The sequence below is a fragment of the Gracilinanus agilis genome, chromosome 4 (genome assembly GCF_016433145.1).
Source record: "Gracilinanus agilis isolate LMUSP501 chromosome 4, AgileGrace, whole genome shotgun sequence".
Taxonomy (NCBI): Eukaryota; Metazoa; Chordata; class Mammalia; order Didelphimorphia; family Didelphidae; genus Gracilinanus; species Gracilinanus agilis.
Window position 1 is genome coordinate 6,142,749 of NC_058133.1, and position 23,382 is coordinate 6,166,130.

Genomic DNA, 23,382 nt, shown 5'->3' on the forward strand with positions numbered 1-23,382 from the left:
GAAGGAAAGAAGGAAGGAAGGAAGAATGGAAGAGAGAGAGAAGAAAAGAAGAGGAGAGAAGAGGAGAGGAGAGGAGAAGAGAGGAGAGGAGAGGAGGTTAGGGTTCAAAGACTCCTGAACACCTCTGAGGATCTGCTTATAAATCACTTATCCCATCTAGGCCTCAATTTACTATTCTGTAAAATGCAAAAGTTAGGGTATTGTTTTTCAGTCATTTCATTTGTATCTGACTCTTCATGACCCCATTTGTGGTTTTCTTTACAAAGACACCAAAGTGGTTTTGTGACACCACCTCATTTTATAGATGAGAAAACTGAGGACAAGCAGGGTTGAGTAATTTGACATAGATCACACAGCTAGTAAGTATCTGAGGCTAGATTTGAACTCAGGTTTTCCTGATTCCACACCTGATGATCTGTACCACCTAGTTTCCCTTGAAAATTAGACTAGATGCCTCTAAATCTGTGATCTTATGAAGTAGTTCCTTGGGATGGCATTTCAGGTAATCAAGGCACTTTCCCATACACCCAAGACAACAAAGGACTGGCAGATCAGAGGACTTGAAAGTTGAATAGGAATTTAGATTCTAATTCCTACTTTTGAAAAAATTGAAAACTGGGGGGGCAGCTGGGCAGCTCAGTGGATTGAGAGTCAGGCCTAGAGATGGGAGGTCCTAGGTTCAAATCTGGCCTCAGACACTTCCCAGCTGTGTGACCCTGGGCAAGTCACTTGACCCCCATTGCCCACCCTTACCACTCTTCCACCAAGGAACCAATACATAGAAGTTAAGGGTTTTAAAAAATAGAATTTCCTAAAGTCCATGGAAACCCCATCATAAAAATCTCCCTGGGCAGTGCTAGACTATTTTGAATCTGTGATTGGCCTCTGTGAAGAGGGGAGGAGACTAGAAGCCACTATAAAAGGCCCTGAATTTCTGAGGCTGGGGAATGGACTCCAAGAAGAGAGTCGCTCCAAGAAGGAAGTCAGTTTCAAGAAGAAGGTTGACTCAAAGAAGAAAATCAGCCTCAGGAGTCACCTTGAGCTCAAGTCATTGTCTTGACCTGCCTCTTAGAGGGAACTTGGGTGAGTGTATAACTGGCTTTCCTTTCTTGTCTCTGGAGAGAGTTTAATTCTGGTTGAAGATTAACAAGTCCTGGCTGAGCCAAGCACTGGAACAATATTTAGTTAGATAGGCTAACATCTTCTCTACCCTTTTGTATTTCTATGCTTTCACTCTTTCCACCTCTTTTGTAAATAAAAGATTTGTAATTTCCATATATTTAGCCAAACCATTAATTTTAACACTTACATCTGTTCACGTATGCACTCTCTCTTTCTCATCTTTAGGCTCTCCCAATATACTGGCTCCTTAACTTCTGCTATCTATGTTTCCAAATCTCTTGGTCCTTAAATGAAACAAATCAAATCATCTATCTCCCTAAAGCCCACCATCTGCTTAAGGCTATGTCTCTCCTCCCTTTCTCAGCTAAACTCCTAGTTCTTTTGGGAAGACACTGTATAATCTTGGGGTACAATCAAATTTTCAGTTCCTCCTATCAGCCCTTGACAATATGGCTTCTAAAGAAATCTCTTAAAGGACCTTGATCGCTCCAAAGTTGCCAGTGATATCTTAATTGCAAAATCTGATGGTTTTGCCTTAGTCTTCATTTTTTTCTACCTTTCTGTCTTCTCTCTGGGTTTGCAGGACCCTTCTCTCTTCTAGTTCTCTTCCAAATTGTCTGACCATTTCTTTTCAGTCTGCTTTGCTTCATCATCATCTACATCATGTCCTCTTCCATATTGCTTTAGGATAAAATCTAACATTTTAAACTCATTTCAGTCATGAAAGCCATTCACAGACTAGACACAACCAGCTACTTCCTTTTCTCTGCCATCAAATCCAAAAGACTTTCTCTTTTTCCTTCATCCATGAAACTCCATTTCTCACCTCCTTAACACTCCCTAGTTCTTTCTGGCTTGTCAAATTACTCTTCTTTCAGTTCCAGGTCAAGCCCCAACATCTTCATGGAGCCTTTACTGACTCCCCCTTTCCAAAGTATGAATGTCCTCCTTCCATTCTCTCTCTCTCCTCCCTCTCCCTCCCTCCCTCCCTCCCTCTCTCTCTCTCTCTATTCCCCACCCCCTCTATTCAAATCCTGCCCCACCATTTGTTTGTGTTGTCCATCCTAGCCATGAACAAGTCCTCTTCTCCTCTATCTGCTGTGCACACTTCCCAGATCCTGTAAAGTGTACTCAGACAGTCTTAATTAAACCCTACTTGTGCTGCCTCTAGCCATTTGACCTTGTAGAAGTCATTTCCTCCTCAAGCCCTCCATCTTATCATCTGTAAAAATGGGAGATTTTCCTAGACACCCTCCCCAGGCCTTGCGAATCTGAATCTGAATCTGTGATCTAAATCCCCTTTTGCCAAAAGGGCCAGACCTGAATGTCAGCCACTCTTCTCTGGTTCCGTCACACCACGGAACACAGCAGGACTTCCAAGATCTTGGTTTAATCCATTGTACTCTCAGATACTAAAAAGTGGAGCAAGTCCATTAAGATCAAATTTACAAGTAAGTTTCCAGTTCTTGATTGCTTTTCATTCAAAAGATAGAAAGCAATTTCAGTTTCTGATTAATTTAATTGGCTTACATCAACAAGAGAGCTTTTCTCTAGCCCATCATTCGGAGAGCTTCCACAAGGCTCTGCCTTCCCAGCACCCACTGCAGAGGTTCAGGCATGCCAGGCACACTCCGTTAGCACGGTTGAACCCAATTCTCTTCTGTCAAGGGCAAGGAGAAGCCAAGTAGGAGACCTACCACTGTGCATATCAAGGGAGATTAACTTGATTAACAACATTATAGAAAGCAGTTGTGTGGAAGGAATTCTGGGAGAGCAGAGAGCAGTGATGAAAGAGTGTTTTAATCAACTTATACCCTGGTGGGGGTTAATGAAGCAGGAAGAGCAGCAGACCCGTTTCCAGTCCTTTCACTTAAGAGTCACCATGGCTCCCTAGTCTTTAAGGGGAATGACTCTGTGATATGCTAATCACTGCTAAGGGATCAGGACCAGAATTCTGGAGGAAGCCAGAGCAGCGGAGAGAGTGCTGGACATGCCTCAGACACTGATTAGCTGTCTGTCCTCCGTGTCTTACATCCATAAAATGGGTATATAGCCACTACCTTAGCTGCTGTGCAGGTTTCTAAGTGGCTCAAATGCAGTGTCCCAGCTAAAGATTTTTGTTATGTGGAAAGTACTCTGAGGAGGACTGATCATCACTTTGGTGGAATTGGTCATATAAAGACAACTTGACATTTCCCAACAATTCCCTACAATCTCAGCCTCCTCTTTAAAATTGGCTCAGTTGGTTCAGTGCCAGAACATTTATGGTCAAGTGTTTGGAAAACAAGGAATGTCCCTCCATAGAGTTTGGGAGTTTGGCTTTTTAGCAGCCTGACTTCCTCCATTTGGCTGGTCCCCCAATGGGTGTTTTGAGATAACACTCAGTACGTCTCTAAGGGCGAAATGATGCCACAGTACAGAATTCTTTCATCTTCCCTTATAATTGAGCAAGTGGTTCATTCTGAGAGATAGACAAGATGCCCCCATCCTGCATGGAGCCAACATGTTGCTGTTGTTGTTGTTTTCTTCCATACAGTTCCCAAAAGCAAAGAGTTTATTAAATCATCAATATCATCCCCAATGAATACTGGCTTTCTGAGCTCAAAATCTCCTTCTAGCTCTGTAAGATTAGTTGTGTAACCAATGGATGTCCTCCAAGGAGATATCTAGGCCCAGTTCTATGATCATGTGAAAAGTCAACCAACAAATTAATCAAGAATATTTATCAAGCACCTACTATGTGCTGGGTATTTTCCTAGAATTAAATGATCCCCATTCATAAGGAGTTTACATTTTAACAGAGAAAACAAACACACAGAAAGATATCCTGCATAAATGAAAATTGAGCAAATACAATTATAGAATTAAATACAAGACAGTTTGATATACTGAGGACTTGCAGCTGGAGGTGGGGAGCTACAAGGAAAGGCTTCATCATGAAGCGTGCTGGCCAAAGGGGCACATACTAAGTGGCTATGATGGTAGGATGGTGTCATGGATGAAGAGAGGCTCCCCTTAGAGTCAGGAAAAAGCGAGCTGAAGTCCTGCCTCTGGCATATGCAGCTGATGGGGCTCTGGGCAAGTCTCCCATCCTCTGTGTCCCCTAAACATCTCAGCAATTCTTGGTCGCTGATCTGAATCTCTGTCTTCTCCTTTTATGTCCAGCTCCTGGCACAGCTTGGGTAGATAGAAGGTGCTCAATACTTCCTTGTCAAGTTTTTGATTCTCTTGAGTTCAAGAGGTTTCCCAGCTGAGAATCCTCCACCCTGAAGAAATCACCCACAGCCAGATACTAAGAAATGCTCATTTTCCAGCATCTATTCTGGATAGAGATAATTGCATGCACCCCATCCAAACCTTAAGTAAATGCACTTCTTTTTGGCAAAAGACCTTTTGCTTTAGATCAGTGAGGGTAGTATTTTTCTCCCAAGACCCTCCCCACTGGGCTCTCTGCCTGATTCGTGGGGCCAAAACTTAGCCACCTGAAATAAAATCTTCAAATACAATGATGTGAAATCACAAACCACTGAAAATGAAACTCAAACCAGCTGTCTTAGAGGCGGCAGATTCCTGACACCCAAATAAAGGGGTTTTGTTATTGCTGTTAGCTTGTCTTGGCTATCAGAGGATGATGAGGGATTCGTTGCTATGATCACTACTACACAAGGCTGGTGGAGGGTCTTCAGATGTGTGCCTTCTCCGCTCCCCGGACTTTATACAGCAGACAAAAAGGGGAAGATGGTCTTCCTGACTATTGTCAGGGATCAAAAAAAAATCTCTGCATCTGGATTGGGCTTACTGGGTGCCAAGTCAAAGCTAGCACCTGCAGAGCCTGGAGTTTTGGCTGAAGAACCCTTAATTATCTCCATCCTGAAATGACTGGCTTAACAATGAAAGGAAATAATCCCACTGAGCAAATGAAAAAGAAGGATCCTCTTTTATGAAGAGCTAATCACACAGGTGTTAAATACTTCTCATGGACCCTTTCATTGCTGGCTCAGCCCAACATCTGTTTTGCTATTTTCAGCACATCTGCCTAATAATATTCTGATGAACTTGAGTCCATTGTACCCACGAAATTCCCTTAGTGCTATACCATGTAGAGCTCATTTCTCACATACCAAGGGGCACCCAAATTGGACCTTTGAGCATCCTACAGCCTGATCTAAAAGATGCCACTGACCTCCTGAGTTGCTGATGCTTGACCAGTCCCTTCTCTGTGGCTCTAGTGCTGTCGGGGGAAGGATTGTATGGCCTGGAAGAGAAGAAGAAGGGCATTTGTAAATGGAAAGCAGATTTAGGACTGGAAGGGCCATCATTTTACAGAGAGAGAGAGAGAGAGAGAGAGAGAGACAGAGAGAGACAGAGAGAGACAGAGAGAGACAGAGAGAGACAGAGAGANAGAGAGAGACAGAGAGAGACAGAGAGAGACAGAGAGAGACAGAGAGAGACAGAGAGAGAGAGAGAGATTAAATAACTTTTCCAAGGTCACACAACTAATATGTATATGGGCTAAGATTTGCCATCTGTGCTTCCTCGTGGGTTGGGTTCATGTCTTAAAGCTACCTTTTGAACTACAAATAATTTTGGTAGAAAACCAAGTGGGTTCTCAGAGTCTTGGTTTAATACATTTTATTAATAATCATGTCCTTGGAAAAATATGTTTTGACTAATAGAAATGCATAACACATATATAATAATAGACATACATTATGTATATAAATATATATCATATTATGAATACATGCTATATTAAACAATTCAATTAGTCTCCAACATATTTATAATATGAAACTTATATTTCCATTATTCTAAATATATGTTTAACTATTGCAGCTGAAGTTTAATTTATCTAGGCTAGGGTTCATCTTACAGGATATGGAATAAATGAATAGAGATGCATCACAAAACAATGAACAAAATTTATCAATATTTGATTATCTTAGCAACTACTCAAAGTCATATGTTGACGTGGTAGTGATGGATCCATGATCTCTGGTAGGAACACTCTCTCCAAAAATGAAATAAAGTAGTCAATCTATAGCCTCATAACCTTCTATTCAGCCCATTCTACATGACAGACACTATGTTAGATAAGTGATTGCCAAGGGTAGCCCATCCCTTCCATCTCTGCCTGCATGATTCAAGTCAACATGGCAGATGATGGCTTCACCCAACATTCTGGAGAACCTTCTCTGAGTCTCTTTTCCAGCAGGGACAATTGAACAAAATAAGGAAAAAGCAAGTTCTGATCCTATAGGGTAAAGGATTGGAATCTATTTTTTCTTTAACTTAACCTTAATAGTATGTTGACTTTCCTGCGCACAGACCAATGCCAACCAAATTATATCTTCCTCCTTGCAAGCTTCTGCAACCATATTCCTGGTCCGATGGCAGGTCAGGAATAGGGCCTGGTACTCAACCCATGGAAAAAAAAAACATGTAGAAGAATCTCTTTGGAATTTGGAAATTCAACCCTTCCATTTGTTTACATCATGTAATCCAGGCTGTGTTGCTAGGCCCCCATTAGCTGCTGGTGCCTTCCTATCCCAAGTTATCTTTGTCTTCAGAGAATATGCTGTTTCTCCCTTAGAATTTAAGCTCTTTGAGGGCAGGGAGTTCTTTATGTTTTTCTCCCTATCCCCAATATCTAGTATAGATCTAGCACATAGTGAGTGATTAGCAAATGCTTATTGGTTGATTGATCACAATTTCATGTTAGGTATCAATCACCTTCAATGATTGCTCTGCTTTTTTTAATGCTGCATCTCCCCTACCCCCCTCATCTCTCATGGCCCTGCTAAATGCCCTCAGGCTTCTGCTGGCCTCTAAAATATTAGTGTTTCAGACCATTTTTCTAAAACAGAATCTTTAATTTGTTTTCTGTAACATTTTAATTCATTTGCATAAGATGGGTTGGTCTCCCAGAGAAAGACTTATGGTTAGATATTTCATCTGGAAGGGTTTTAAGGTGCCCCCCGAAGGCACTCACAGGATTTCTCCCAGGTCTTCTGCTCCAGTCCCCATTCTGATGTGTTCTCCCCAGTGCCAATCACGTTCCTGTTTGGTATCCAGCTTATATCATTAATATCATCTAGTAATTTGAGCACCTGAGTACCATTTAGACAATTAACATAAATTAGCTCTTACAAAGGGATGTTTACTTTGAAGATATAGCAAGAACAGAAGTTTCAAAGTGTTTCTTCCTGAACTCTGGGCTCACACCCTCTCATCCTTCACTTCTGTTCCAGAAATGGGTAGGCTGACAAAAAGCATGTGCTACAAAGCATTGGCCTTGCCAAGTTCCCACTGAAATTTGGCTGAGTCCATGGATGAGGTGTTGTCTCCACTACACCTATTCTGAGCCAAGCAGGTGATGTCTCCAGGCTTCTCCTGTTGCCTTCTCCTCATCGGCAACCATGGATTAGCCATTGCCTCTTTGCTGATGATCCCCATCCAGGGACCCAACTTTCACATCCTTAGTCTTCTCTAGTCTCTCATCTCCAATTGGCTTTCATTTATTAGACATCTGAAACTCAACATGTCCAAACCAGAACTCACTACCTTTCCCATCTCTCCTCCCTCTGCCTGGAGAGGATGACACCCTCTTCCCAGTCCCTCAGACTCACAACCTAGGAGACATCCTGGATTCTTCACTGCCTCTCACCTTCCATTTCCAACCTGTGTACAAAATCTACCCATTTACCCACTTAACACCTTTAGTGTTTCCTCTCCTTTTCCTCCTTTGTCTTTCTTTTTTATCGCCAGCATTTAGCAGAGTCTCTGGCACTTGTTTTTTTGTGCCTTCTTTCGTTCATTCGCTCTGTGGTTCAGCCAGTTATGGGCACATAGTCCATTCATAAGGTGCTTTTCAACAGTAGATTCGATTTTCATTTCAGTTCATCATACCTGGCTTTTCAGGCAATATTCTCAATTTCATGGTTTTGTTTATAACGAGTCATGGCACTCTTGACAAATATGAAGTAATTAAACTAACCAGGTTATCAATAGAAACTTGAAATGGATCTTTTGTCAAGATTTTTTATTGCATCTTCAATAATAGCTAGAAATCATAAAAAAGTTATGGGCTTTTTGTGTGATTGGGAGAAAGATGTGTGAAAGAGAGAGATTATCCTTCTGGAAGTCATGTAACTCTAAAATCTAAAAAAGAATTGTAATTGAGAGTCACCTAGAGAACAATAAAGAAGAAGAATAAAGTATGGGAACACGGAAAAAAGGACACAGATGATATTACAAGAGAGGAACCAAGGAAAGGATAGCATCTACCAATCAGTCAATTCTTCATTCAACAACATTAAGCTCCTAATATTTGTCAGGCATTGGGTAGAGAGACAGAGAAAATAAAGTAAGGTCGATTCTTGCCTCAGCTTCCTTATATTCAAGGTAGCACAGGTTATTAAAAAAAAAAAACCTGTTCTGGAATCAGAGGATCCAGGTTCAAATCCCATCTTTGACTCCCTATTGCCTATGTGACTTTGAACATAGAACTTCGTCTTTTACAACCTAAATTTCTACATTTAATAAGGGAGGATTTTACTAAATGTCCAGTGAGCTACATTCCAGATTTAAATGGTCATATTTCCTCTGACTTTATAATCAAATAATTGACTGGGCAAAAAGGGCCCACTGGCCATCTGGAAAGAGTGAGGCATAAGCAAAGGACCCCCCTCTAGTTCCATGGTATATTCTTAATGTCAAGAGAAAGCAAGAACGGCTCCTGGTATGTGTGGAGGACTCTTAGAAAAAGGTAAAGGCCGTGTGGGCAGTCATGGAACAGTCACCATCTGTATGCAGAGAGTACTCAACAGTAATGAAATCCTAAATACATTAGAGAATTTGAATGTTTGAAAGGGAGAGAAGATATATGCAGAGTCTCCCATTGATCTTGTGTGTATTTAAGCAACAGCAAAATAACACCAAGGTAATCGTTGGGGGGAACCGTTTTCATTAGACTGAGTATGTGGGGCTTTGCTTTTAGGCCTTTTTAGAAACAGGAAACACTTGAAGAAAATACAAAAGCAGTTTCTGATTTGTTTTCATCCTACTTTTATTTTTTGACTCAACCCTTTTAGATGAACAATTCTGTGTCATTTTCACCAACTTCTAAAGTGGGATTTAATGATCCCCGTCCCCGCTTTGGGTTCTTCCCCTCTGCCCTCATTTCAGCTATAACTCAACCCCCCCAAGGGTGGAGAATAGAAATATAAAATAAGCTTGGAGGTGGCATAATTTAGGAGCAAAGTACTAACCTTCACAAAATCCGATGAACCATCAACAATCGGCTCCAGAATAAAGACCACATCCTGGCAGAAGAACGCTTATGCCGCTCTTATGTCGCTCTTCCTATTTTCTCCTTAGAGATGGAACATTCTACCCCATGTTGTTTTATGATTTCCTAAAGACATCCACAAGAGCTCCAGCTCACTTGGCTATTTTTAGATGCTCAACATGTCGAGCTAAGTAAGTCCTTGGCCTAAGGAGGATAATCCCCGAGAGTGTCCACCTGGGCTTCCTTTTATTAGGACTGTTCGTCGTGTTCACACATTTGTAGAATCACGTTTTTTTCTCCTAAGAAGAAAGACGGGTATAAAGTGCTTGTCCAGGGCGCTCCTCCCACCCTCCCCTCCCTGCCCCACTCTCGCTCCTCCAAAGGCAGACGGAAAATGGATTACCTTTACACTGCGCTCCCAGGAAACATCTATTTGCTGTTCAACTTGAAAAATGCTGCCGAAAATGACTGGTTTTGTATTAGCAACATAAAACACGGAAAATGTGATGTATTAGCCCATCAGGTATAAGATTACTTTGAATATAAAAAGAATAAAAATATATATGGGTGATATTTCTGCAGTCGATTTGGTTGCTTACAAATACTTTTCTTTTTTCTTCCCCCAGTTGCTCCCACAATCCAGGAAATTAAATCCGGTACGGTGGCCCCTGGACGCAGCGGACTGATAAGATGCGAAGGCGCTGGTGTGCCACCTCCAGCCTTCGAGTGGTACAAAGGAGAGAAGAAGTAAGGCCTTTGGTTGTTTTAATGAGATCCGAGAACATTGCTATAAATATTAATATTACTGTTAATATATGTAATTTTGTTTAATTGATGAATTAGGAAAAAATTTCCATGGTTACATGATTCATGTTCTTTCCGTCCCCTCTTCCCACTCCCCCCTCCTGTAGCCAATGAGCAATTCCACTGGGTTTTACATGTGTCATTGATCAAGACCTATTTCCATATTATTGATATTTGCACCAGGGTGATTACTTAGAGTCTGCATCCCTGATCCTATCCCCATTGACCCATGTGATCAAGCAGTTGTTTTTCCTCTGCATTTCCGCTCCCACAGTTCTTTCTCTGGATGTGCATAGTGTTCTTTCTCATAAGTTCCTCAGAAATGTCTTGGATCATTGCATTGCTGCTAGCATTACTGTTAATATTAAAGCTACTACTACTAAGCATTTATTAAGCACCACGTTCTCAGAACACTTAAATTCTAACACCAGAAATGAATGCATCTATATGTATGCAGAATAAACATAAATGCAAAGAAATAAATGAAAATGAATTCAAATGAATTTAGTATAATTAAGATAGGAGGAAGCTTTCAATTGAGAGGATCAGGAAAGAAATAAAAAGCAGAACTTCAAATAAAATAATACACAATACCCTTAACTTTTAAAAATTCATTGTTGTTGATGTTTTTTATTTGTCCAAATGCCCTTGGACCACCCATCCCAAAAAATTTCACCATATGACAAAGAATATTTTTAAAGGAAAAAAAAGAGGAAGAAGGGGGGAAAAACATTCTGAATATAAGTGCAATATTCTACAAAGGGGAGAAAAATGCAAAGAGCTACATACCAACAAGATATATAGAGGATAAAAGGAAATCATTACAGATGATTATTTTGTGGCCCTCTTCATTTATATAGTTGTCATCACTTTTTTTATCGCTTTCTTGACTTTGCCTGGGTGGATATGCATTGGCATTGTAGGGAAGTGAGCAAATGAAGCAAGGATCAATTTGACATGTGAAGATAAACCCATGGTCCTTCTTATTCACACATTTGCCACGGATAGTAGAATCAAGGGATGTTTTTTGAAGAGTACTCAAGTTAAGTGGATCCACTGAGTATTTATAGAGTGCTTACTTTAGATCAGACACTGAACTGGGTGCTGGAGATACAAAGACAAAAGTAAAAAAAAAAAAAAAAAAAAAAAAAGCCTATCTGTAAGTAACTCCCATTTGGCTTGGAATGAAGGAAGTAACGTGGTAGTTTGATACATTAATGAAATAATGAGGGACGGTACTGTCTCCATGATCAGTTTCCAGAGCCATCTTTTCCATCTTCCTCCTTCCAAGAATGAGGTGGGCTTATCACCATATCCCTGAAGATTCAGAAATTCCACTAGTCCTCCCTGAGTCATAGCATCCTTTCTCTGGACCCAAAGGAATTGAGATAATTGTAATACCAAAAGTTTGGATCATGTTTTGCTACAATAAAATATGTTGGCAGAAGGAAGTGTCCATTCACAGGACTACCTTAGTCCTACTTGGCTTAAATCTACCTCTTTTTATAATCCTGAGATGTTCTCTTCCCCACCTCACTTCTCATCTCCATTCAAGTTTTTAGTATTGTGAACCCAGTAGAAGCAAGCAAGCATCGCTCTGGAAAGTGCCGATGACCAGCGACAGCCAGTATCTTCCTTTGCTCCCTCCTTCCTCTGTGGAAAGAGAATAAACTACACTGTTATAAGAAACTGCTGGTTTTAAGCTAAGATACACTACAATATCCCCTCAGGTTCCCCTCGGTCATATTTCTACTCCTTTGGGGACTTCATATTAAATGAAAATTTAAGAATAGAATCATAATTGCTCAAAGACCCCAATTAGGAAGATGTGGTTTGACTCTCTGCCTTCATCTAAATATGCATTTATTTCTATATGACCCTTGACCTTTTGTCAGGGGGAGACAAATTACAGATTACCAGAAGCATTTCAAAGAATCCAGCCAAGTTTGTTCCAGTGTCTTTTAAGAGATCGGCAGTTGGAGGAGCAATTGGGGAAAGAACAGAACTTTCCTTGGAAATCTCCCCAGTCCTTGAAAAGTGAGGACAACTGGTGACTAGCCCAAGACTTCTGCTTGAAAATGGCTATAAGATTAAAAGCCTTTCTCAGTCTCATCTTCCTTTGACACACTCAGTCCTCCATTTCTTTAATCCTTTTGTCTATACTGCCAATTCTTTCTAGCTCAGCTCTTGAGGTTGCCATTCCTTCTTCTCTGCTGCCAGCCTTGAAAGCCATGAATCCAAATTGATCTTCTTTTTTCATCAAAGCAATGGGGCACAAGTAAATCATCCCACTCAATATGAACCTATTTCCAGTGTGAGCTCATTTCATTTCTTTCAATGGCTTTTAGGATTTCTAAATCAATCATAGACTTTTTGCACCTAGTATAAAGTCTTTGATTGGCACATTGATTCAAGGGAGTTGTTCCCATTTAGTTCATATGTCTGATTGACTGATTAAATCTCAAAATCTAGAGCTCTATAATAATGAGATCTAAGGGTACAGGATGCTTCTCTTATACTTGCTTAGCAAATCAAGCCAAAGTCCCATTATTTTTAGAGTTTCAGCGTTGGAAGAGTCCTCAGAGACCATCCCCTCTACCCCTACATGAAAGACAGTCCTCTCCACAACATGCCTAACCCTGTACAACTGAACTTCTTTTTTAATCAGTTCCTTTAACAAGACATGGGTGGCATATTTGTCAAATTTTTGGATAGCATAAAGTTGGAAGAAAGCATTAACACATTGGAAAACTGAGTGAAGAGGAAAATCTCTTGACAGATACAAGGGGCTCATCACTGCAGTCAACCTTTGTAATGCGCCATCTAAATGGTAATGACTTGGCTTTAGTTTGGCCATTCACCCACTTCCAAATCCATTTAATTTCCAGCTTTTCCTCAAGAATAACAGACAACATTCTACTACCTTGCTAAATTCTAGTAAAGTCTAGCTATAATATTCCTCTGAACAACAAATCTAGTACTTGTATTAAAGAAAAAGAAAATAAAACTTTGGCTAACATAGCCTTTTCACAATGAAGCAATAGATGAACCAGCACAATACTGAGACAATTCTAGATCTTTGTCATTTTCAGTTCTTTACCTAGAAATTCACTAACCGTACATAAAATAACAAACTTTGGAAGCCTACCAGAAATTGGAGGAAAGTTTAGAGTCTATAGACTCTCTTCTCTTCAGTTCTTTGAAAATCAAGATATTTGCCCTTCACCACTCCTGCCACGCCTCTTCCATCTCTCCCAATATCAATGGTGGCTCAACAATCTCGTCTTCCAGTTATTTCAATAATCAAGGATATAGGGCAGCATTGGCAAACCTTTAAGAGATCACATGCCCAAACGGCACCTTCAAGCCTCCTGTGAGCCCCCCCCCCCCTCATTACCCCAGAGAGAGGAGGGAGGAAGTACTCCCATTGGGCTGCTGGACAGATGGGTAGGACATGCAAAAAATGTCCTCAGGTGTGGTGGAGAGGGAGAAGGGAACAGCCTTCTCCAGCACTCGGCACACGTGCCACATCTTCGCCAACACGGATATAGGGAGCTCATCTGCTCCAAAGCAACTTGAAGTCATCAATCAATTTTCCCCAAATGCATCAAATTTGATAACATTTGTAGAATGCTTAGCGCAGTGATAATGTCCATATCTTAACAATGTTGGCTCCTTTTGGATGATTTTCCTTATGGACAGTCCAACTAGCCACTGCCACAAGGCAGAAAAAGAAATATTTCAGCTTTCTCATTCAGCAATTGGTGGGCATGTTAACTCTTACAATTTGGCTAGTAATATATATATACATTACATGAGGCAAAGAAAGAAAAAATGGCCTCTCATTACAGTGTAGCTGGTTATTCAAAGGAAAAAAAAAGTTTTCTTGTTAAAAAAGAATGTAAATTATTAGTTACAGGAGATAGAGAAAGAATATGTCCTTGTTAGTACAGCTAGTTGCGGAGACTGTAGATCACTTGAGAGACAAGATAAAGAAGGAGATTCTCTGTCCTTGGGCTGATGAAATCCTTCTTTTGTAGCAATTAAATTTTAGTTGCAATTAGAAGAGAAAAAAAAAGACACTGAACAAAATCGGCCGTTCATCGTAAACTAGTCTTGTACTCCATGCAGGGGTCATAACGAGCAAAAATGGAGAATACAAAATTAAATGGAGTTAATTATGTCAGTTCTTACCATATCACTCTTAGCTCATAGAAATCCTCTTTAAACATGGCCTTACCCAAGGGAAGCTACTTACAGACTATCTCCTTATCCTGGCCACCAAGTGGTCATTAACCATCCCTGTTCAATCCTTTTCCAGTCCGAAGGTAATTCCTTGAGGCTTAAGAGGCCCAGAGCACTGGGTTTGGGCTTTGGTCTGGGTTTTGTTTTCCTGCGAACCATCTACGAGAAGGAAGAGGCTTCTCTTCTTGCATAATAACTGACAGCTTGTAGATAACCATCCTGAAATCACAGCCTGATTTATTTTTCCGCCAAATGTATTTCTTTATACATATCTCCCTTGAAGCTCATCTCCGCTATTTTTCCCACTCACCCAGCCTCCTAAGGTTCCTTCGCAGCAATCTGTCAGTCTGGTATCTCAACACCCAGAAGAGTTTGAAGAATTGTGTTTAAATTTACTCTTCTCTTTCCAAAAGTAATTGGTGTTTGTTTAGGAAAATCATTTTTGTAGTAATTATAATTCTAAGGGAAAATGTTGATTGAGCCTTCTTCCTCAGGCCTGAAATGCAAACATCCCTGGGAAATGCAAGTCTTCTTTTAAGCAATTATCATTGCAAGGGGAAGTGCCAAGTTGGGCGCAAGGCAGGAATTTTCTTTTCCTTTTTATTAACACTGGCAGCGTCACCTTTGGCTTAAGACGGGGACTGGATTAGCTGGGCCAATTTGTCTACCAGGTACGTGGGAAAAGATGCCTGGGAGAGTCGGGCAGATTCTGAAAGAGGGCATATGGGGGTTGTTCATCGTCTTTAGGGAAGATTGTTTGGGATTTTTTTCCGATGAGCAAACATTTATTTTCTTTCTGTCACTCCCCTCCCCATTAAAAAGAGAAAAGAAGGCAAAGCCCTTGTGACAAATCAGCTGTCTAGTGACGATCTGGGGGGCTCTGTTTGGGCCCAGCTAAGCAAATGAGCAAATAAGCTCAGCAGGCAAAATGGCAGCCCAAATGGGGGAGGGACCAAGAAACCCAAGAAAGACTCTGCACTGAAATCTCCTCTGTGCCTTTTAGGTGCACATAAATGGGTCCAGCCCAGAGGAGGGCCTTCCTACCTGTTCCTTGATTGATGGAGGGAGTGTTGGTCCCCCCGGCTCTGCTCATCCCCCTCCTAAGATATTCCACAGATACAGATGTGAATGCGAGGTGCTTGGAGGAGGGAGGCCCACGGACTCCAGGGAGGTCAGGTTTAGGACCGGTGGCAACGGAGATGCTTAAGGAAAGGGGATGAGCAAGTCAAGAGGCAGAAGGAAGGGAGGACGGTGAGATAGGAGAGAAACCAAGTTTGGGCAAGTGGCTGCATGAGGTATAGCTGCTTTGCTGCTGGTCTGGTTTTAAGGACTGAGAGTCTTCCTTGGGATTATAAGTATCTCTGATAAGCAGCTAGCTAGTCCAGTAGATGAAGGAAGGCTCACCTTCCTGAGCTCAAATCTGGTTTTAGACTTTTGCAAGCTGTATGACCCTGGAAAAGTCACTTAATGCCATTTGCCTCAGTTTCCTCATCTATAAAATGAACTGGAGAATGAAATGGGAAACCACTCAAGTATCTCTGCCAGGAAAATTCCAAATGGGGTGAAGAAGAGTCAGACATAACAAAAGAGACTTAACAAAAATAAAATAAGCATCACTAAAGAAGCTAGTTGGTTGGGAAAGAGAAGAGGTGAGGGAGAGACCAGGAGAAGGACACAGAGAGGGGGATAGAGGAGAAAGGGCATGGGGAGAGTGGGAAGAGAAGGAAACATAAAGGAGAAATAGGGGAGAAACATAAATTAGGAATTTACTGCCTTTGGCTAAACTCTTGGGGGATCAAAAAAGAAGCAAAAACTAACTAGCCAAAAGGCAGTCCCCCCCCACCCGGCTCAAATAACCCCTGAAAGGAAGGAGGGGAAGGAGAATTCCAAGGGGACTGATATGGCTAAGGCAGGGGATCCAGAGGGGATCCAGGAGATGAGTGAGGATGGCTCTCCTGGGCTTCTTCAGGAACTAGAGTTCCAGACAGAAATAGAGTAATCAGAGAAAGAGAGAAGGGGAAGAAATAGCTTCAGGGTGAGAAAAGAGGAAGAGAAGAAGAGAGAAAAGAGAAAGGGGCATACAGAATGATCTCAGTAGGAACAGGAAATGGAAGCATTATCTCAAAAGAAAAGGGAAATAAGAATAAATATGTGGAATAGAGAGATAATGTTGGCAAGGAGAAGAGCAAGGGTATGGGCCAGCTAAGTGGCTCCATGGATAGAGAGCCAGACCTGGAGAAAAGAGGATCTGGGTTCAAGTTCGACCCATACCCTCCTGGCTGAGTGACTCAGTGGAAGTTACTTAACCCCCGTTTCTGAGCCCTTGGGAGTCTAGCATTCTTGTGCCTTGGAACCAATACTTAGCATTGATTTTAAGATGTTTAAAAAAAAAAAAAAGAAAAAGCAGGAGGATGCTGAATCCAGCTTAAATTATTTTAGGAGAGCAGATTGTTAATTTTTTAGTGTAAACACCTCTGAAATGAGAATAGTCTATAAATTGGGGCTTAATTTATTTTGTTGTTGTTGTGGTTGTTGATTAGCTGGTCTTAAGAAAGGGATGGACAAAATGTTAGTAATGCAGATTAAACTTAAAACTGTATCATGAGTACAATTTTCTCTCATAAAATCAATCATTAAACATTTAATACATGCCATTTGGAGGAGGATCACCTGTTTCTTAGACATTGAAATGAAGAAGAAATGGATGGGTAAAAAGGCAAGGGAGGGGGGTGAGGTATGACGTAGTGGAGCTCAGGGGCTTCCAGAGAGATGTCCTTGGTTTCCTCTATTAAGCAGGAGAAGAGGTCATTTGCTCAAGACTGAGGCAGATAGAAGAGGCTTGAGATGGAGGTTTAGAGCCAATCACTAAGAATGTCAATCAAGAAAGAATAAAAGGATGATGGTGGAGCAGCTGACCAAGTGGTCAAGGTGAGATTAGAGAAGATGCATTTGTGCCAGACACTTAAGATAAACTCTAAATATAGAACCAGTACTTGGCTGCCTGGCACTGATTCCCTCCAGTACATCGGGTGCCCTACGGTTTAGCGTTCCTGATGGATGTGGGTCCTCTTCCTGCCAGGGCTTTGGCAGTGACTACTTCAAAATGTTCGTCATTTATGATTTATTTGGATGTAAGAGAAACATGGAATGTTTGTCAAATTTGGGGTAGAACTGAAACAGGGAAGCTGACCAATGGAACGGAACAATATTTTTAAAATAATTCTCATCAATCTTGGGCAACGGCAGGAAAACAAATCAGATTAAATAAAATAAGGATGGCCATCAAGTCCACCAGTTAGGTTTTGGTTGTTGTGTTGTTGTTGCTGTTGTTTTGGGGGGAGGTTTGGCAATAGGGGTTAGGTGACTTGCTCAGGACAATACAGCTGGGAAGTGTGTGAGGCCAGATTTGAATCCAGGACCCCTTTCTGGTCTTTCAATTCACTGAATGATGTAGCTGCCCACCACCAGTTAGTTTTTAAAATGCCACCACCTAAAGCTAGGACATTGGAGAATTCAAGGCATTTGGAGGAAGCAGAAGAAGGTAACTCCAGGGAGTGAGAGATCAGAGAAAGAATGGTCAAATTAGAAACAAACAACAAATTGGATAAAAAGCAGAAGGACTGATTCAGATATTTGAAAGGAATTATCTGGATGAAGGACTGATTGGACTTCGAGTAACCTTGCATGGCTCCAGAGGGCGACCACTTCTCTGTTGTATTCCTGATCCTCCCTCCCACCCTCTAGACACATCCAACTTGAGAGCCTGAGAGTCATCTCTGAGTCTTCCCTGTTCCTCCTCACGCCTCCCATCCCGGTAGTCACTAACTCCTCCTCTCCATACCAAATCCACAAAGCTGCCTGTCCTTGTCTTCTCTGCGGAGGAACCTACCTAGTTCAGGTCCTGCTAGTTTGTCCCTTAGAATGCTATAAAAGTCTCCTAACTGGTCTTGCTCCAATCTATGCCATCTCCAGGCCATCCCTGGAGCCATTTCCTAAGTCATCTTCCTAACTGGCTGCTTTTGGCAGATGCTTCTTCTGCAATAAAATTCACCTTGACCACTGCACACCCCATTGTCCCATAGGAGAAGAGGCAATTCTGGCCATTTGGGGACTCTGCCCCAGGAGATGTAAGTGCCTCCAGGATAGAGGCCATCCTTTGCCTTTCTTCAAGGCTTACCTGAAATGTTGATTGACTGACATGAAGGACACGTTGAGTTTGAACCCCACATGTATACCATGACCTCTTCCTCTCTCTGTCTTTTTTTTTTCCATTGGAAAATAAAGGAGTTAGGGACAGCTGGGTTGCTCGGTGGCTTGAGAGCCAGGCCTAGAGACAGGAAGTACTGGGTTCAGATCTAGCTTCAATCCCTTCCTAGCTGTGTGACCTTGAGCAAGTCACTTAACCTCTATTGCCTAGCCTAGCCTTTACAACTCTTCTATCTTGGAATCAATACAGAGTTGATTCCAAGTTAGAAGATAATGATTTAAAAAATAAGGGAGTTGTGCTGGATTTCCAGGGTTTTATTGATGATCTGTAAAATGAATATAGGGGGCAGCTAGGGGGCACAATGGAAAAAACTCTAAACCAAAGTCAGGAAGACCTGAGTTTAAATATGGTGTCCAATGCGTACTAGCTGACCCTGAGCAAGTCACTTTACTCTGCCTCCATTTCCTCATCTGTAAAATGAGATGGCAAACTATTCAAGTATCTTAGCCAAGAAAACCCCCATTGGGGTCACAAAGAGTCAGACACCACCAAAATGTCCCTACAATAACGACAACACAACGCAGTGTCCTCACATCCTAGAGGGATTGGAAGGCTCAAGGGAGACAGTGTAGGGCAGGCGCTCTGAGAACGTTCTGGAACCTCATACACCTCTGCCATTGTGAGACATAAACAAGAGTGTCAGCCTCTCAGGATGACATTCAAGGCTTTCAACCACCATCTTGGAATTTGGTTTGTTTTGGTTTTTCCCAACTTTATCGATGCTATTCAGTTCACCTCAATTCAAGTCAAACTGGGTTCTTGTCTGTCCTCTGGTAGCTAAATGACACAGAATGTTGGGCCCATAGGCACGAAGCCCTGAGCTTCTGAGTCCTGTCTCAGATGCTTACTTGACAGCCCTTCCTACCCCAGTTTCCACATTTCTAAAATGGGATACCAATAACACCCAGTACATAAATATGTGTGTGTGAGTGTGTGTGTGTGTGTGTGTGTGTGTGTGTGTGTGTGTGTGTGTGTATGGTCTCTATATCTGTGTTTATATATAGTGCTTTGCAAACCCTAAAGCACCCATAGATGCTGCCTATTATTGTTGTGGTTCTTTAGCCCATCTCTCTTGATCTGCCAGCTTTTCCGCATGCCCTTCCTGGAGTAGATGCCACCCTGATCTCCACCTGTCTAGATCCTGCCCTTCTTTCAACATCAGATTCAGGGTTTCTCTTCTCTTCCCAGTTTGTCGGTGTCCAGTGGACAGGAGTCCCCCAGGCCCCTCCATGCCTCCTCCTTGCTCAGATTTCATCTCCTCTGTGTTTGTTGTTTGGATTTGGGTCTTTTCTCCCTTTAAATTGTAAGTGACTCAAACACAGAGTCTGTCCCTGTCTGGCCTTAGGATGTCCCATTTAGTTACATGCCCACCAGAACAACTGAGTCAGTGATTGCCTGCTGACACAGATTTCTCCTTAATACGTTCCAAGAGGGTGACCGTCATCCCAATGGGCTGGGCTGCCTTGGAGGAGCCTCCATCACTGGGAGTTTTCAGCCTATGACCAGGGGAGTTCCTGAATTGGGGAGGCCATTGGGCTAGATGAAGTGCTACGTTGCTTCTAAAGCAAAGATTCTAGGATGGCAGAAAGACAAAATGACCAAATAATTCTCTCGGAGAAAATAACAAAGCTCGTTCTCTAACGTCCTGGGTCATCAGAGCGCCTTTTAGCAAATCCAATCGCGTGAGAGACAAAATGGCAACCTGCTGGAAAAAGAGCTGACAATTTCCCTAGAGAATTGGGCTTTCAAACATCAACTAACCTGCACTCTGCTATGCTGATGTCGGAGGAACTACGCTAAAAATGTTGGGTTCCTGTTTCTGGGTGAGGATGTAATCACCAAGCTGGGGCGAGATCAGAGCTTGCTACCATTTGCCTGCCTGGGTGGATTTCAGTGTCTTTATACACATCCAAGCCTGGGCCTGGGAAGATGCTACTTCTGATTACTCGTGATGAATATAACTGCTCTCAGCCTGGAACACAATGCTTTATTTACTCCACTCGCTTTTGGGCAAAGGGCCAATTATTTCAATGCTTCATGCTCTCTTTTAATGAAGAATTGTTCTTCCTGTGTCCTTCTCCCTCTCCTCCCTCCCTCTGCCTCTCCTCTCCTCTCTCCCTCCTCCCTCATCCACATCTCCTAACTCTCCTCGCCTACCTCAGTTTCCCCTTACTCTTGCTCCTTCCTTCATTTTTTCCTCACCCTCCTTTTGCCCTCCTCTTCTTCCCCCGTACCCTCCCCCAGAGTCACCTCAGCTCTAGAACAAGAGCCATCGGGAATGTTAAAAGAACTCCTGAAAAAAGAATGAATGAAAAACTCTAAAGGAATTGACTTGTACCTGAGGGAAGAAAAATGATGGAAAGTCTGTATAACCTCATAGACACACACACACACACACACACACACAAACACACACAAAATAAGCCCCTTGAGAACTAGTGGGGAAGGTGGGATATTAATGTTGATGTGACTCTCTAGAAGTCATTTGACTATTTGTTTACATTCACATTTATTTGTTCTCTGAGCCCATTTTCCCTGCTTGGCACCCTCGTTCTCGTCCACTGCCATGTATCCATCCTACACCAATCAGTCAACCATCATTCATGAAAGACCTGCCCATCAGGGGCCAAGTCCTGGGCTGTGTGCTGGGGATGCCGAGACAAGTGGGACAGCCTCTTCCCTGCAGGAACTGCTTTTAGGAGTTGCTGTGGCCAAAGGAATACATCCTCTGCTGGCCAGCCCGCTTGTAATGAGCCTCTCCCCACCCCCCGCAGTAAGGTCAGCCCTTGGACAAGAGGCATCCATTTACCACCTGCTGTTGGGCAGCCCGGACACTGGCCAGCACATGATGTATTTCTTTGGCTGCAGCCAAAGTGTTCCTAGAGGAGGGTCTGAGGGCAGTGGCTGGATGCGATGCCCACCGGCCCTTCCCTTCCCCTTGGGGCCAGGACCAAGGGAAAGGCCCCGCCCTGGCCCCTGCTCTAAGGCGTCCTGGCTAATAAGTTGTGACTGCCGCCATCCCCAACATGGCACCTCCACTGATCAAGGCGCTTGGGAGGCGTAGATAGACACACAAGACACACACACGACACACATGCGCACACGCACATGCAGAGTGTATGAGGCTCATTCTATAACGGGGGCTGCAGATTTCCTTTGTTCAGCTGCCTCCGGTAGAAACCTACCTCTGGCTTAGGAGGGGTCTACGGCGAGGTCTGAGGCAGGAGCTCTCAGCTGAAGAAACTCTTCCAGCCAGCGTCTCCTCTTGGGGAGCTCCCCCAGGACCCCCCAGCTGCTCTGGGTCACTAGCCAGAATTGCATGGAGGTCTCCTGGCTCTCTCTGCTTCACGGGGATGCCTGTCTCTGTAGCTTTCTAGCTGAAGATCAGGGCCATCGGGAGGCCGGCCAATGGCCACAGAGATCTCACCTGTCCAGGACAGCCTGGCCCCGAGCATCCTGTCTGTGTGCTCCTCCCAGGCTCCGGAATGGAGCGCTCAAAACTTACCACCGATTCCGCCATTATTCCCATTCATTCTGACAGGCTCGCTGTAGCTGTATTTAGGAGCACTTTAAGGCATGCAGAGGATTTCCTGTTCCTTCATTTGATCTTTTTTTTTTTTTTTTAAATCAGTTTTTATTGATGTGTTGGGTTTTTACAGTACAAACATTTGGACATTAGCGCCACTCTTTGAGAAGCCTCCTAGGACCAGCTGAAACCACTGAGCAACACTATTCAATACAGTGACATCAACTAAAAATGGGCCCAACATTCCCCATCTGGAGCATCCCCACCTCTCAGATGAACAACAACAACAAACAGTGAACAGAAAACTAATTTTCCTCCTTCTAACCCCCACCCAAATGGAAAAAAAAAAAGAGAGAAAGAAAAGAAAAACCGATTCCTCGCAACAAATGGGAGGGAATCCCTCATGGACTATATCTCAAAATACATCTCCTTTTGTATCCTAAATCTGCCACGAGGTGAGTAGTACGCTTCGGCATCAATCCTCTAAAATCGTGGAATGAATCCTGCGTAATCACAAATCTTACAGTTCTTCAATTTGTTTGCTGTTGTTATCATCTAAATTATTTTCTCACTCTGCTCATTTCATTGGATCCTCTGGGAGTTAAGATGCCATTTTTACATATTTAAGGAAGGTATTATTTTTCAAATGTGTATATTGAGGCTGAGAAAATTTAAGTGACTTACCAAAGTTCACACTGCTAGCAAGTATCTGAGATAGTTGTTCAGTTGGCTCAGTTGCGTCTTACTCTTTATGACCGCATTTGGGGTTTTCTTGGAAAAGATAACCAAATGGTTTGCCATTTCCTTCTCCGGCTCATTGTACACATGAGGAAACTGAGGCAAACTGGATTAAGTGACTTGTCCAGAGTCACAAAGCTAGTGTCTGAGACCAGATTTTCTGGACTCCAGGACCAGAGCTCTATCCAGTGCTCCACCTAGCTTCCCAGGAGCTCCACTGTCCCTTGATGTTGCCCTTTCTCCATTGTAGAGCTCTAAGTAATGGAAACTTTTATTTGACTATTTGTTTCTTGGTAGTTTTTTTTTTCTTCATGATATAAAACCTAATTGCGCTGCTTTCCAACTCTTATCCTTCTTGTGTGTTCCTCATTTTGCCCCCCCCCCCCCCCC

The 23,382-nt window shown here is 42.6% G+C and overlaps 1 protein-coding gene across 1 annotated transcript in view; it reads left to right on the forward strand.

Annotated features, from left to right (window-relative positions):
• NEGR1 (neuronal growth regulator 1) overlaps positions 1-23,382 on the forward strand; it is a 1,016,240-nt gene that overhangs the window by 789,162 nt on the left and 203,696 nt on the right. The window contains exon 5 of the mRNA XM_044672722.1: positions 10,039-10,159. Within this exon, the coding sequence (XP_044528657.1) occupies positions 10,039-10,159 (121 nt within the window). The remainder of the gene's footprint in view (positions 1-10,038; positions 10,160-23,382) is intronic.